The following is a 17,107-nucleotide window of genomic DNA, read 5'->3' on the forward strand; positions in this document are numbered from 1 at the left end:
ACTGACAAATATCTCTGCAATAATTGGTTGTTTTTCAGATTGGGTTCATGTTTTATGGGCAATTTTGAGAAAGTTAAAATAAACAATAGGAGTTTTTGAAAGATTGAAAAGTTCTTTGGTGTCATTTAATAACACTGCTTGCCAGAGCAGTTAGCTTTGCCTCATGGAACAGGGATTTGGAATGAGGTCTAGAACCCTGCTGAGCTTCTTTGTTCTTCGCAGTATAAATAGTTGAAACCAAACACACCCAGAGGGAATTTGGATTAATCATAAACAGAGGCATGGAAGTATCAAGCTGTTTTGAATATCTTTAAAAACAAGAGTCTAATCAAATATAATCAGAAGACCTGACAATTTGAATAGAGAGAAAGGGAGGAGTTAATGTTGAGGAAATTGGCTACAGAAGGGAGGTTAGAAGGGAAAAGGGGGTGTTTGAGATTGGAAAAAGCCTAGAAAGATTACTTTGCAGAAAATGGGAGTAAGAGAAGCAGTCGGTTAGAATATGTTTACAAGGGTTCGAGGAGGTTTATTTGGGATTATATCTGGATATGATCAGGACTAATGAGATTATTGCTTGTGGTCTTTTTATAAACAGTGAAGTAGCTATATCTAATCATGTAGCCTAAACATTACTAAACTGCCTCTGTGAGGCAGCTAGACAGCCACTGGGATAAGATGTTCAATAAACACTGAACCTGGAAGACTTTTCCAGCTTTACCTTTGAAAATAGTTGAATTTCTGTGAAGGTCAATGTGCTTTATTGTGTTCATAGGTATGCAAGTCTTTGCTTATTTTTGACTGTTGTCTTCAAATCTAGGTCTCTCACAAACCCAAATCACTCACGCATACTCAAGCTGCCTCTTTGCCATATGTGGCTCTCACAGCCTGGTCTGCCATAAACAAGGTTGGCGGTCTGAATCACAAGAATTGTACAGGAAAACGGTAAGTGTCTCAACAGTGGCATCTCAACTTCCCTTCTTTCCTGCTATTTGTAGTAAACCTGTCAGAAGAATTATTTACGTGACTGGAGTGATGCTAACATTTCAAATAATTTCCAAAGAATTCTGTTTTGGTTTGTACTTTTTAAACCTCATTTTGTTGATTCTCAGTTATAAAATTTCCAATCAATTGGGAATTTTTAATCTGACATACACAAATGGGCTTTAGGAGTCTGAACCTTCTAAAATAATACAGATTTTGTATGTGAACATCTGGAATAGAGAGCCATAGCTTTTCAGATTCCTAAAAAGGTTAAGAATTACTCCATAGCTGAGAGTGGTGGCACATGCTTGTAATCCCAGAAACTGAAGGAGAGGCCGGAGGATTGCAAGTTTGAGGCCAATCTCAGCAATCAAAATTAAAAATAAATGAATAATGAAAAGGAAGAGGGATGCAGTTCAGTGATACAGCCCCCACCCAAGGAAAAAAAATCAAAAAAATGAAGAAAAAGAAAAGAATTACCTCATATGTTTTTTGGAGAATGATGTCAAGATAGAGATTTTTTTTTTCCTATGTCTACTAAGAATTGCTCCCACATTTGTATATTTCTAATCAGATATCAAGGGACAAAACACTATTGGATATTCTTGAGTTCTCTTGGGCTCAATGCTTGATGTCCCTCAGGTCAGTCCTGATGCCGCAGTGACTTGAATGTATGCCTGTTTAAGTTAGAAAGAATGCAGGAACAACTCAGTCTCAGAGTTGTCCCCACTGTCTGTGGTTTCACCTTCTGGAGTTTCAGTTACCTGTGGGTAATCATGATCTGAAAGGGTGAGTACAGTATGGAGAGAAAGAGAAAGGAGAGACCACACATTCACATAACTTTTATTATCATGTATTATTTCTTCTTCTTATAAGTTATTGTTAATTTCTTATTGTACCCAACTTATAAACTAAATTTTATCAAAGGTATGTATGTATGGGAAAAAACATAGTGAATGTAGGGTTCATTACTAGCTGTGATACTGGTCTTGGAGATCAGGCATGGGTCCTTATTCCCCAGGGTTGAAGATTAAACACCTGAGAATGCAGAGGCAAGCACAGGAAGCAACTTTTATTTAAGAAAGTGACAGCAATAGACTTCTCCACAGAGAATGGGCTCCAGAGCTAGGTGTCTGTGGGAGGGGGTGGTCTTGTCTCTCTTATAGATCCCAGGACCTCCCTTTTAATCATGATCTGTTTTTTCTTCTCTGTATATATGCCTAAGGGCAGGAAGGAGAAGGAGCACAGGGGGTAATCATTAGCAACCCAGTGTGCCAGGGAGTGTAATCTGGGGAGTATAATCACAGGAGGGTAACTTAGCAATATTGTCTTTTCTTTGATAACCACTCCTCATCTCCTCCACTCAATCATTTATTACCTATACCGACTACCTGACCTTTACCCTGTCTCAGCTGCAGATTCAGGCATCCCCTAGGATTTTGTAATATACCTCCTGTGGATAAGCAAAGGACTATTGCATCTGAGTACATATAGGTTGAGTTCATATCAATTCCCAATTTATAGCTGGGTGACCTATTCAGTTGATTTTTTTTTTAATGAGTTTTGTGTGTTGAAGATTAAGTGAAATCACACACACAAAGCTGGTGGCACAGATAGTAAGAGGCATTTAGCAGGCCTGGCACAGTGGTACACACCTGTAATCTCAGGGACTCAGGAGGCTGAGGCAGGAGGATCACAAGTTCAAGGCCAGCCTCAGCAATTTATCAAGGCCCTAAGCAACCCAGTGAGACCCTGTCTCAGAATAAAAAGTGGGTGATGCTAGGGATGTGACTCTGTGATAAAGCACCCCTGAGTTCAATCCCCAATCCCCCCCCCCCCCAAAAAAAAAAAAGAGAAAGAAGGCGGCACTCAATAAATGGTGGCTATTATTGTTAGCAAGGAGATTATAATGTTTTTGTATTTTAGAAAGTTGCCATCATAGAGAAAAACCAATGTTTTTGTTTTTTTGTGAGAAAAGGAGGTACTAAGAACCATTTAATGATTTTAAGAAAAGAAAGAGCTATAGGTCAAATTATAATAAATTAAAATAATGTTCTTTTTGTTACTAAGGCTTGTGCAAGATAAATGAAGTCTGTGTCATTCTATATTCCTATTGTTATAAAATATTGAACTTTACATTTAATGTGTTGATAGAGCATTGAATTCAAAGAAAGTTTAAGCTGTATTCCAAAACATTGTGAGGTTATTCATCTAATGACTGCTACCATTGATCTTAACATTCAAGGCAAATACTTATTCTAAAGGTCAACCTTGTTTATTTTTTAAACTTTTGTGGCCTTTTTTTGAAGTTGCCATTTTGGTCAAACACTTTGTTTAAATTAAATTTGTTTTGTCAGAGAATTTTCTAATGGTCCTTCTTAGTTAATAGTCCTGCAAAAATTTCATTCCAGAGTTTTAGACCTTTATTATTATTGCAGGCTCAACAACAACATTGATGTTTTTTCCTTTTGTCCCCCTACCTGCACATAAAAAAGTAGGTTTTCTATGCCTGCATGGTTGTATACATATTCTGTTAGAGAATGCTTATTCCTTTTGCAGGTTCAGGGCTGTCTGGGTATTTTAGCATACTGTAAAAAACAATTTGGAGACAAAGATCTAGCTGTTTTTCCTTGGATACATAGATGTGAACTCTTAATTTATTGCTAGCTTTGTGGGTAATTCTTTAGTACACTGTTATCGTCTGTTTAAACAGTAATGGTCTGAAACTCAGAAATTGGAGCCCTGGGTCCTACTCTTCATTCTGCCTTTAGCTAACCAAATGACCACATGCTGTTCATGGTCTCTTTGCAGTTTCCTCTTAGTTACTGAGTGTAGGACACTATAGCTTTGGGCAGTTGATAATTTTATCTTACTAGGCTGTTTTATATATGTATTATATATGTATGTGTGTGTGTGTGTGTTTATTTATTTTATATTGTATTGGATCTGTTTATTGATTTAGTCACATGTTAGCCAAACTAGAGTGAAATCCATTGTAAAGCAGTAGTCCACACCATGAACTTCTGCATTCTCATCTGCATACTGACCTGTAGGATGCCTGTGTCGTGAGCCATAGTCCTTTTAGACTGCTACATCAACACAAAAAATAAAAACAAAAACAATAAACTAATGGTTTATAAATAACAGAAATTTATTTCTCACAGTTCTTGAGGCTGGAAAGTTTAAGGTCAAGATGCTGACAGAGGGGCTGGGGATGTGGCTCAAGCGGTAGTGCGCTCGCCTGGCATGTGTGCGGCCTGGGTTCGATCCTCAGCACCACATACAAACAAAGATGTTGTGTCCGCCGAAAACTAAAAAATAAATATTAAAAAAAATGCTGACAGATTCAGTCTAGTGAGGGCCAACTTTTTATTTTATCAAGAGTTTCTTGGGGCTGGGGATGTGGCTCAAGCAGTAGCGCGCTCGCCTGGCGTGTGTGCGGCCCGGGTTCGATCCTCAGCACCACATACAAGCAAAGATGTTGTGTCCGCCCGCCGAGAACTAAAATAAATAAATAAATTAAAAAAAAAAAAAAAAAGAGTTTCTTGTCTTCACATCCTAGAAGGGGCCAGAATCTCTTTGGGGTCTCTTTTGTAAGGGCACTAACCCCATTCATGAGGGCTTTACCATGTGACATAATCGCCTCCCCCAAAGGTACACCCCCAATGACCTACTTCTTCTGTCACCGCCTATGTGCCTGCAGTTCCACCCTTTTAATCCACATCAGTGCATAAATCCACTGATCAGGTTATATCTCTCATAATCTAATCATTTCACCTCCAAAAATTTTTGCATTGTCTTACACATGAGCTTTTGGGGGCACCTCATATCTAAACTATTATAAGCTACATCCCCTCTCAAAATAGTTTTAATGAAGACTTTATTACCATCACTTGGGGATTAGGATTTTAATACCTGAATTTTGCAGGACAGAAACATTATAAATATTTAGACCATAGACTTGCACTTGGTGCTCTCAGAAATGTAGGTTAAATTGAAGTTACTACCCATGGGTTATAATAATGGCCTGTCTCTCCAGTTGCTTATTTGTGAGATTCTCAAGCAATATGAGCACTTTAAAATGTGTAAAAATACATGTGTGTTTGGGGGGTTACTAGGGATGGATCCTTAGACCTCTTATGTGCTAGGCAAGTGCTCTATCACATAAGCTGTTTTAGCTAGTTTTTTTTTTTGTTGCTGTGGCAAAAAAGACTTGACAAGAACAAAGTAGAGGAGGAAAAGTTTATTTTGGCTCATGGTTTCAGAGGTTCAGTCTATGGTCAGCCAATTCCATAGCTCTGTGCTGGTGAAGCAGACTGTCATGATGGAAGGGCATGGCAGAGAAAAGCAGCTCATGACATGACAGCCAGGAACCAGAGAGCTCTGTTCACCAAAGACAAAATGTAAACCCCAAAGGTACACCCCCAATGACCTACTTCTTCTGCCACACCCTGTGTGCCTACAGTTCCACCCTTTTAATCCACATCAGTGCATAAATCCACTGATCAGGTTATATCTCTCATAATCTAATCATTTCATCTCCAAAAATTTTTGCATTGTCCTACACATGAGCTTTTGGGGGCACCTTATATCTAAACTTTTACAAGCTACATCCCCTCTCAAAATAGTTTTAATGAAGAATTTATATAATGGGATTTTATATTACCAAAAACTCAGAGGTTCTAATGTCCAAAGTGGATTTTTTTTCAATTTGATAATTCATTATGATTGATGGAGCACATTTTGGCTTCTCTAAGCAATAATATTCTTTTTCTGTTAGCTGTTAGCATTAAGGCTTGCTTTAGTTTGCACAAAGCAGGTCAGTGTTTGTTATCAAGGACTAACAGTCTATTCTTTTTCTAACCACCTAATTAAGGGGGAAAAAAGCAAAATTAATAGTAACAAAACCACCCATCAATACCTTGAAAGATTATATAGGATTTCTTTGTTACTAACAGCTTTTTTAAAAAATTAGGACAAAACTTTCTAAGGATTCAGTGGTGTTTGCCTTTTCCTTCATTGTTATCTAATTATATTTCTGCAACAACTGAGAGTGTCAGTGAACCAAGGGGATGATTCAGTCTTGGTATTGCATGCTATTATCAACTTTGGCCACACTTGGGTGTCACCAGAAATGTCAAGTAAAAGTATTCCTTTTCTGTCAGCCCATCTATAGTTTCTTTATGATTTATTCATAGAAACACATATATAATTAGGGCTCTCAAGGTGAATAGAAAGTAGGTGATATATCTCAGTGGTAGAGCACTTGCCTAGCATATGCAAGGCTGGAGGGGGAAATTAATAGAAAAAGAAATGTAAAGTTGTTATACCTGATATTTTTTTGAATATGGTACAATCTGATGGTTTTGTTGTTGTTATTGTTGGTTTTTTGTTTGTTTTTTGTTTTATTAGTGGTAATGTCCTGGGACTTGAATATTTCATGCTCTGCCTGCGAAAGTTGTACTTTTCATGCTCTGCCTAGGAAAGTTGTATACATTGGAAAATACAGTAAATTTAGGCACACTTTTCAGTTTCTTTCTTTCGCTCATTTTTTTTTTTTTTTTTTTAATTTTTATACTGAGGATTGAAACCAGGGGCACTTTACCACTGAGCTACATGAGCTACATTCCCAGCACTTTTTCATTTTTTACTTTGAGATTAGTTGCTCAAGCTGACCTTGAACTTGAAATCCTCCTGCCTCAACCTCCTGAGTCAAGTTGCCAGAATTAAAGGTATAGGCTCTGTGCCCAGCTTCAATTTTTTTTTTTTTTTTTTTGAGATTAGACTCTACTATAGTGAAATTTTATCAGGTAAGTGTAAACTGGGTGTCTGATTAATTCTGTTTATACAGAATTAGATTGTACTCCACAGCAATAGCTTATATTGAAGTTAAAATGATTACCTGGTAATTCTAACAGCTTCCTTCTTTCAAATGCCTTTTCTTGCCTGTTTTTCAACTCACCACCCACGTGTTTCTCCCCACTCTGCTCCTGCCTCCCCTGTGAGCTTTGTGTTTTTATCTGCACCTGACTGGGTTGTATTATGAGAAGAGCAAGGCTGGAGTATTGTGATACAAATGCGTCTTCCTGAATTCTCCTCTGTTTTCCAGGGAGCCCTCTGAAGAAATAATAGGAACATCACTCCTGGACTTTTACTTAAAAAAAAAAAAAATTAAGAGATTAGAAGCATTTACTCTTCAGCACCTTGTCATCTAGCTTTCAGCCTTGCCATGTAAGAGACAACAGTTCCCATGGGGTCATAGCAGACTAAGTGGCTAAACCCAGTGATGCTTAACCGTTTTTTATTTTAACTGATTACTCTGAAGTATCTGGCACTGTTGGCCACTTCCTTAATACTCACTTTTTCTGTGGTTTTAGGGACACTAGACTCCTTTAGTTTCTTTCTTGCCTTTTTGACCATTTCTTATTGTTTTTTAAAGGCATTCATTCTTCTAACCCTTTAAATGTGTTTTCACAGTGTTCTCGGACATTCCTCTATGTCTCCCAGGGTTATCTCATGTACTCCCAGCTTCTAGAGTTTAATAACTTGCAGATCTATTTATCCAACTCTAACCTGTCCACTGAGTTCTAGTTAGACATTCCATTTGAATGTCAAAATCAACTTGTAGAAAACAGAACTTAACCAAGTACCACTCTGACTCTTCCTCTATATTCCCTATGTCATTTAAGTGTGATTTACCTTAAACCTGGTATTATTTAAAGCAACCAAAACCTAATATTGTTCCTAAACACCACTCCCTCTTTTTCCTCTGCTCAACTCATTACTGTTCATGCCATGTAAAATTTAGGTTTGTTGTCATCTTTGGAACAATGACTTCCAGGTTTTTCTTTTATATGAACTATAAGATTTCAAGGCATTTCGAGTTTTCTTGTGTAGCAAGTAAGCCAAAAAATACTACTAGATTTTACTTAAGAACACTTATTAACTAGTACATTGTTATGTTTTTCCTATGGTATTTTAGAACTTTTTAAGTGTTCTAACTGGAAGTATGTTTTGAAGACTGGCTTCTGGTCTGTACATCTCAAACCTTGTTTAATTTAATCTTGTTTGTTCTTCTTCACTACTCACATGATCCAGTGCTAAATGCAGTTATACTGGCCTTGTTTTATTGGTGCATTATAGTTGTACATAATGGTGGGATTGGTTGTTATATATTTGGGCATGTACACAATATAACAATATAATTTGACCAACTTGGTCTTATCTTAATAAAATATCATGAGGCTTAAGTAAGTTGATTTCACAAGAACTAGGAAATACTCTTAGATGGCATTTTAAAACCAGGACTGCTAGCAATAATTTAACTCTGTGCAAAGAGTGACTGTGAACCTTATCAGTGTTTCTCTCTAAGTGCAAAACAAATATACAATAGTCCCTCTTTATCCATCAGGGGATACATTGCAGAATGCCCTGTGGATGCCTGGAACCACAGACAGTTTGGAACCCTATATATACTGTGTCTTTTCCCATACATTTATACCTATGATAAAGTTTAATTTATAAAATAGGCACAGTTCAAGATCAACAGCAATACTAATAATAGAATAACTGTAAAATATACTTCAATAAGAGTTACTTAAAACAAATGAATTATTTACTTGTGTACTTTTGTATTTAATATTTCTCGGCCACAGTTAACTATGGGTGACTGAAAATGCATGGATAGGAAAGGACTGCTATTTGTTCAAGTTAGCTTCCCCTTAATCAAACCTACTATCACCTGACAAGAGGGCAAGTATGTAGAGTGTAGGAGTGGAAAGAGAGCCATATTAACTGATTGTGATGGATATATCTTTTTTTTTTTTTGCAAAGTTTACAAAAGAATATGTCCATGAAACTATATTGCTAGGGTTCCTCCCAGGACCATGTGTAAGAAAAGGGCCTGAAGCTGTGGCTTCATTGGATCCGTGGTCAATCCTTTGATCAGACTACTTCACTTTCTGCCCTATTAGGTCTGCCCTACTATAACTCATCAAAAGAATTTTTTCCCTCTAGCTATTTCTGTGTAATATTGAAGAAACTACTGATTTGGAATAGGTCCTGCTGCCTCTTCCTTTTGGGAAGATAAATTTCAGTACCTTGAAATTCTGAATAGATCTGAGATAATAGAACTGTTCTTATCCCGAGTTTGACATTCTTGGCCCATTATGGGTTAGCTAAACCTTTAGAACCAACTACCCTGGGCACCTTGCCAAATGTATAAATAACTTTGTTTTCATGGGAAATGTGTTAAAATTCCAAACATCCTATTCACAAATGAACTCTCCTGTAAATTGGGGAAATGTCAATATGAATCACAGAGGCTTAGAAAAAGAGGTCATACAAATCCAGACTATATTGGACACATTCGGTTGATTTGTTTTATACTTTTATTACTGTACTCATTGAAATTATGCTAAGATACTTTCACTCATCTCTTCCCCCAGACTTAAAAGCTGAGAAATGAGATGTACTTTCAGCATCATTCTTATTTCTTAAAGACCATTTGTTTCTACTAATGGAAGATTTAGCTGTATTTAAATCCTCTTTGTTTCTAAACCATTAGGACAAAATAGGTGGCAATCTAATCTTTGCAATTGTCTTTTTTTTCCCTCCATAAATATGTGGTCTAGGAAGAATCATGAAGATCATATGGTTCTGTTAGAAAGACAGAAAAAATGAACTATAAGCTTAAATTGGCTGAAAGCACCAATTGTTTTTCATTGACTCTCAGAGTATACCTCTGTGGGCATCATGTCAGAGGTGAGGAATCCAAGGCCTAGGGGTTCCATTAGTGAGAGAGCTGAGACTAGAGCCTGAATCTCCAGAGAGAATCCTGGCATTCAAGGATTTCTGGAACCAAGCCAGAATGTGGAAATTTGAAAGGTGATTCCCTCCTGGTTCTTCTACTATTTTGTGATGTCATATTTTTTTGTTGTTGTTTGTAAGGCAGTTGATAACCTGCCTCAGAAGATTATAATACTAAAAACTGTGATTTGTAATGCATTGTAATGCATTCTGCTATCATGTATAACAATTCATAATACACATATAGAGCACAATTTTTCATATCTCTGGTTGTATACAAAGTATATTCACACCATTCATGTCTTCATAGATGTACTTTGAATAATAATGTCCATCTCATTCCACCTTCATTTTCCAGCAATAGCTCTTAAGTGAAAGGCCATTGTGAGATGAGCTCTGAAAGTGCTTTGAAGAGTCCTTAGCCACAGGACTTCAAACCTTAGATGACCAATCAGTTTATTGCTGACTTAAAAAATTTATTTTGCCCTCTGTTCTTTTGGGAACTTAACTTTGTTCAAAAAAACTATGAGCCCTGGTTGACCCTGCCTAAAACCGAATTTGCAGGACCAGAGAATGAAGCTTCCCCAGGGCTTCTTTATTAGAAAACAAAACTTCCTTGGGCCTGCCCCTTGCCTCTTCTGCACTTTGGGGGTGCCATCAGGTGGCAACATCAGGAACTGAAGCTGCTATGCAGAACCACTCCCTCTTCTGCCAAGCCCTGCTGAGAAACATTTTGCTTTTTTATATCAGGAGATGAAGCTGCTTTGAATTAAAAGTTATGGGGGAAGAGCTGAACTGACAATAATGAAGCCAGAGATGTGTCTAGCAGTTAAGTCCTTAAATAGCCATTAAATTTGGTATCCTTTAATTCTAGCCTTCTCTGAGAGAGAATTAGAAATTAATTTCATGCTTTTCTTTACTGGAAGAAACTATAATGCAGACTTTCAAGTAGCCAGGTGACCCCTCATTCAAATGGTAAAATTTCATTCTTGCCCTGATTGTAGGATATAGTGCTGATTGGATGCTTTTTAAAATCTAGAAACACCTGCTGAGGCATGTGCTAGAGTAGAGCCAGCATGGGGCATCATAGAAGGTCTCTGTCCTTGAGTGCCTGCAGAAGAGCTTGGGAAGCAGAATGTTTGTGTGAGGTAACTGTATGGCAAATGCCAGGATTTGGTGTAGATATCAGATTATGGATTCTATTAGAGGTATTGTAGAGGAAAACTGGCACTTGGGCCTTTAAGGGAAAAGACATCTTAGCAAGTAGTGAAGGCATTTTGGAACCTGGAGGAATGTGTCAACATGCATAGGGCTTGGGGTAAAGAGTGAGGGGACCAGGGTTGTAGTGAAAGGAAAAGTAGAGATTTGAGATGGTTTGATTGTGAAGAACTTGAAGAAGAGTTTTACTAGCTACATAGCAATAAGAATGAGCAAAATTGAGAGGACTTGTTGGGTGAATGAATTTTTTGTTGTATCTCTGAGGCAGTTTTAATGCATTTGCCCCCCATTTAGGAAGTACTAAAGCTATAAAATGTGTGAATTGTAGGGTCTTAGAAGAGTGGATTTTCAGTGTCTTCTATAATTCATAATTGATAATTCTGTGAAATTGAAAGTAACTCTTCTAAAAGGAACATAATTTGCAAGGAGACTTCTTTTAATTGCATTTAATGCTATTAATTTCAAAGGAAATGGCTGGCTTAGAAATTTTAGTAGTAACTTTTAAGATATAAAGGGTAATACTCATCTTTCTATGATTGGGTAAGAAAGAAAAAAAATGAAATGAAGCTACAGTTGAGATTGTAGACAGCATGCATATTCCAAGATTAATGTACTTGCTAGAGATAGGTGGCAAAATTCTTTGTACTTTGTAATAGCCAAGACAAAAGGGAACTACAACTAACAGTTGTACAATGTATAGTGACAGATAAATAGTACAGATATTTCCATCAGTCTTCAGAAAAATACTTTTCTGTGGGTACTCAGAATTCTCATGAAGAATTTTCTCAACAATATCCCCTTAGCTAATATAGTGTCAAATACCATGCAGTCAATTTTATAATGTACCTCAGCCTCCATTGGTAGCATATCACCAAAGTATAGTTCAGTAAATACTATTTTCTGGGCATCTGAAGCCTTACAGTTCAAGGGCAATTCTGTGAAACTGTAGCTTAATTCAAGAGTAAAATAGAAGCATATGTAAAGCAGTGATTTTTAACCATTGATTCTTTTATAGATCACAAACTTCTTTGAGAAATAGAGATAGGTGTAGATCCCCCTCCTTGCCAATACATCTGTGCACCAAGTTTTCAGAGTTATTTTAGGAGATTCGCAGTTTTAAAGGGATCAGTATCTCACCCTTCTCCTATATCCCCCCACTCATTTATAAACTTGAGTAAGCATCCCTGGTCTCAGGAGGCAGGGAGGCTACAGCTATAGTGAGTAGACATGGTAAAAGCCTGGAGCACAGGGTGATTGTACTGATAGGACATGTTCATCTGCTTTAACAGGACGAATGAGATTATTTTTGTTTATGACAGTTCATGAGCTTGGCAGGACATGTCTGAACACAAGATGTTTATTCTACTTTGGCAAGAATGTGGTTAGCAATGTGATTTTTTTTTTTTCCAAAGCAGCTAAGTCTAAACACTAAAAAGTGCCCAAATCTCCCTCTTGTAGAGGAAACTATGGTGATTTGGGCCAAGAAAAATTGTAAGGCAATGGTAACTTACTTTTCTCTTAACCTAAAAAAATTATTAATATTTTTGATATTTGGAATTCTTGATAAAAAGTTCATAAACTGTTTTGATCATATACAGCTTCTGGTTAATATAAAATAAAAATCCTTTTGTAATCTTGGGAAGCTAACTAACTTTATTTGCCTTGAGGATTGTCATTGAGCCAATTACATTTTGAAAATATTGATTTATCCAGTTGTATCTACTAAAGATTCTCAGTTGTGGCTTCTTTTTTGCTTTACAGTGTTTTAATCTTGGGAGCTTCAGGTGGAGTTGGTACTTTTGCAATCCAGGTAAAACAATTTTTAAATATTGTGAATAGGAAAATTTTGTTTATGTGAATTTATAAATTTATAAATTCACATTAAAAAATTACTTTCCCCTTAAAAGGCAAGAAAAAGGTAGGTTTGGTAAATTTACTGTAATTTCACTTGCTTTTCTAAGAGGAAAATGTTCTAATATGGTAGAAAGTGTTAACTTGTCCACAGGTTTAAACTGAGTGAGTGGGTGGTTATCTTATAGAATAAATAAAGAATTTTTATCAAGGAAGACCATGCAATTTAGTAGGAAATAGCCAATGCCCAAAACCAAGGCTGATTTCCAGTCAAATTTCTGCAGGCTTTTTTGTAGAAATTTGCAATTTAGTAGGAAATAGCCAATGCCCAAAACCAAGGCTGATTTCCAGTCAAATTTCTGCAGGCTTTTTTGTAGAAATTGATGAGCTAATTCTAAAAATAGATAGAAACATGGTAGCCAAAATACTGTTAAGATGTCAACACTCTCTCTAAGTGATCCACTTATTCAATGCAATACCAATCAAAATACCATCTGTTTTTCTTGCATAAATGGACAACCCTATTCTGAAATGCATATGGAATTGTAAGGGACCTGAAATGCCAAACAATACTGGAAAAGAACAAAGAACACTCATAGTTCCCAACTTCAAACTTACTACATAGCCACAGTAATCAAAACATGTGGTATTAGCATAAGAAGAGACAAACAGGTCAATGAAATAGAATCAAGCATCCAAAACCAAACCTATACATTTTAGACAATTTTTTTGGGGGGTGGGGGGTACTGGTACTGGGATTGAATCCAGGGAACTCTACCACTGAGCTATATCCCTAGCCTTTTATATTTTGTCTTTGAGACAAGGTCTTGTTAATTACCCAGGTTTGCCTTGAATTTGTGATCCCCCTGCCTCAGCCTCCTAAGTCACTGGGATTGCAAGCCTGCAGTATCTCACCCAACTTGATTTTTGACAAGGTTGAAGATCTTGTCAAAGGTAAAAATAGTCTTTTCATAAATACTGCTGGGACAAATAGCTATCCACATACCCTACCGTATGTCATCTATACAAAAATAAAAATAAAAAAGTAGATAAAAGAGCTAAATAAAAGAGCTAATTCCACAAAACTCTTAAAAGAAAACAGTAGTAAATACCCAGCTCCTTAGATTTGGCAAAAGATTCTTAGATATGACACTGAAAGCACAGGCAATAGAAGGAAAAAATGGGCAAATTGAACTTAATTAAATTAAAACTATGGTACATCAAAGGGCACTAAGCAAGGGAAAAAGCAGTCCACAGAATTGTAGAAAATATTTGCAAATCATTGATCTGGTAAAGGTTTACTATCTAGACTATATTTAAAAACTTTAAAATAAAAAGAATACAAACAGGGCTGGGGATGTGGCTCAAGTGGTAGCGCGCTCACCTGGCATGCGTGCGGCCCGGGTTCGATCCTCAGCACCACATACAAACAAAGATGTTGTGTCCGCCGAGAACTAAAAAATAAAAAAAAAAAAAAAAAAAGAATACAAACAACCCAATTTAAAATATAGAAAAAAATTTGAAATTTTTGAAAGAATATATTTAAATGGTCTATAAGCCCATGGAAAGATGTTCAATATCATTAGTCATGAGGGAAATATAGATTAAAACCATTCTAATACTAGAATAGTTGTAATTAAAACAAAAACAAAATAATAAATATTGGCAAGGATGTAGAGAAATTTGACCCTGTATTCATCAGCTTTCTGTTAACATATATCTGAGACAATAAAGTTTCACAGAAAAAGTTTATTTTGGCTCAAGTTTTAGAGGTTTTATTCCTAATTGACTTGCCCTGTTGCTTTTGATCCTGTGGTGAAGCAGCACATCATGGTGGCAGCATGTAGTAAAACTTTTCCTCAAGGCTAAGACATGAAAAAGGAAGAAAGGAAGAGGAAGGGACCTGGGTCTCATGATCCCCTTCAAGACCACATCCCCAGTGACTTGAAACCGTCCATGAGGCCCCAGCTCTTAGAGTTTTCACCAGCTCTGGTTTTTTTTTTCCTTTTCCTTTTCCTTTTTCTTTTTTTCTTGCTGTTCTGAGGGTCTAACCCAGTGCCTCTCGTATGAGAGGCAAGTGCTGTACCACCGAGTTATATCCCCAGGCCCTATCACCAGACTTTTTTTTTTATTTAAATATTTTTTATTTTATTATTTTACTCGAATGGAGCACAGCGTTTTATTTCTCTGGTTGAACATGATGTAGAGTCACACCCTTCGTGCATTCATACATAGGGGCAATAATGTCCATATCATTCTACCATCTCCCCCCCTACACTCCTCCTCACACCTCTCCTCCCTCCCCTCTACTCAATCCAAAGTTCCTCCCTTCTTCCTTTGCCTCTTATCCATTATGGGTCACATCCACTTATCAGAGAAGACATTTGGCCTTTGGTTTTTGGGGACTGGCTTACTTTGCATAGCATGATATTCTCTAATTCCATCCATTTACCTGTAAATGCCATAATTGCATTATTTTTTAAGGCTAGTAGTATTCCATTGTGTATATATACTACAGTTTCTTTATCTATTCATCTATTGAAGGGCATATAGGCTGTTTCCACAGTTTAGCTATTGTATTACCAGACTTTTTGATAGTAATACTTTAAATGTTTTTTTTTTAAATGAAGTAACATATGTAAGATACTCCAAGAAAAGCAGAACAAGCATTTTGTACACAACAATACGGGCCTTCAGGGTAAAAAGGACACATTCAACATGCATCGACTTGGAAAATACTGTTCTTCTGATCCCTTTCTGAGGAACATGCTAGAGAATGAGCTTCTGATAGCAAATGATGAGAGAAACACTTTAAGGACTAGTGGCAAATGTTAAATGTAGAGTCATCTGTGAAACAAAACTAAATGGGGGCTTGGAAAGTGAGAGTATAGTGTGTGTTACAACTGTGTGCTTTGAAAAGCAAATATAGTGCAACTATTTTTTTAAAAGGGGAAAATAAGAAGAACATGTTAAAATTATTAGTATTATTATTCAGTACTGTTATTTGTGTAATATACAATTAAAAAATAGATATTTAGGGTATATTTTAATATTTTTAAAATTTAATTCTCTCTCATCCCCTGTTGTCTTTGAGAAGCAGAATTCTCAAAGGAGATATAAAAGAAAGGAGATACAAATGTAACAGAAAAGAGGTTAAATAAAAGCTTTGTAGTCTCAAATTTGAATTATAAGTTTTAATATGAATCCAGGAGGTAGTTTATGTGCGTTTGTATGTAAAGCCATCTCTTGAAATATCATTTCTCATTAAAGGAATTAGGGCTTCTTGGAGAAACGGCAGAGTTCAGATCTAGGGCACAAATGTACAAGAATAAGCCCAGAATATATTAAATAGCAAGGAAACTATCAAAGACTAGTCTGATCACCTCAGATGAATGAGTTAACAACTTGAAGAAATCCCCAAAGATGTGACAATTTGAGCTTTAAATAATAATAATAATAATAATAATTAAATTCATGAGATTATGATAATATTTCTTTTAAATGGTCACATTTAGAAGATGATAAAGAAGCAATTTATTATAAACAGAAAAATAAGGAGAAATAATTAAGCATTTGTTCTGCCTCTTCTATATGAACTGTACAGCTGAGTAAACCCAGTAGCATATGAGGGGAGGTGTTTGTCTGTGAAATATTCCAACTACTAAGTGAAAAGAAAAGAATTTGAACCACACTGTTTTGCAGTCACTAATAAACAGATGTAGATATTGAGCATTGATAACTGCTGAGATTATAAAAAGAGTAACAACCAGACATGATGTGCCTTGTGTAGTTTTGCCAGACACTTTCCATGGTTTGAAACTGAATCTGATCCAGTCTCCAAATCCATCTGCCAAGTAGCAAAAAATACAGAAGACAGAGCAACATGCAGAACTGCCCTCTGAGCGTACAGTCAGAAATTCCAGTGGCAAACTCTGCAAGTCAGATGGCCTGGATTTTTCTATAGATAAAATGTAAGAAATCAAAGGGATAGAAGATAAGCCTGTAATTTAAGAGAGATTTAAAAGGCATCACATTTTAAAAATGCACAAGACTAAACTATAGCAACTAGGAAATGCATATTTGGTTGCGAAACCTTTTTTAAAATGCAAGGAGTGATTACTGTTAAAATCAAGGTCATAACTTTTGAGAGAGGCAGATGAGGTAGTGGTTTATATTGGGAAAGGTCACTTTAAAAGAACTTTTAGAATGCTTGCTGGTATTCCAGTTTCTTTTCTTTTCTCTTTTCCTC

General features: G+C 36.4%; 1 protein-coding gene across 1 annotated transcript in view; it reads left to right on the forward strand.

The window, feature by feature from the left end:
• Positions 1-17,107, forward strand: part of Rtn4ip1 (reticulon 4 interacting protein 1) — a 42,470-nt gene that overhangs the window by 7,534 nt on the left and 17,829 nt on the right. Inside the window, exons 4-5 of the mRNA XM_046430590.2 lie at positions 818-942; positions 12,769-12,817. Of these exons, the coding sequence (XP_046286546.1) occupies positions 818-942; positions 12,769-12,817 (174 nt within the window). The remainder of the gene's footprint in view (positions 1-817; positions 943-12,768; positions 12,818-17,107) is intronic.

The sequence above is a fragment of the Marmota monax genome, unplaced genomic scaffold (assembly GCF_021218885.2).
Source record: "Marmota monax isolate L192 unplaced genomic scaffold, Marmota_monax_Labrador192_F-V1.1 WCK01_AAM20220418_F8-fsc00013, whole genome shotgun sequence".
In the NCBI taxonomy this organism is placed as follows: Eukaryota; Metazoa; Chordata; class Mammalia; order Rodentia; family Sciuridae; genus Marmota; species Marmota monax.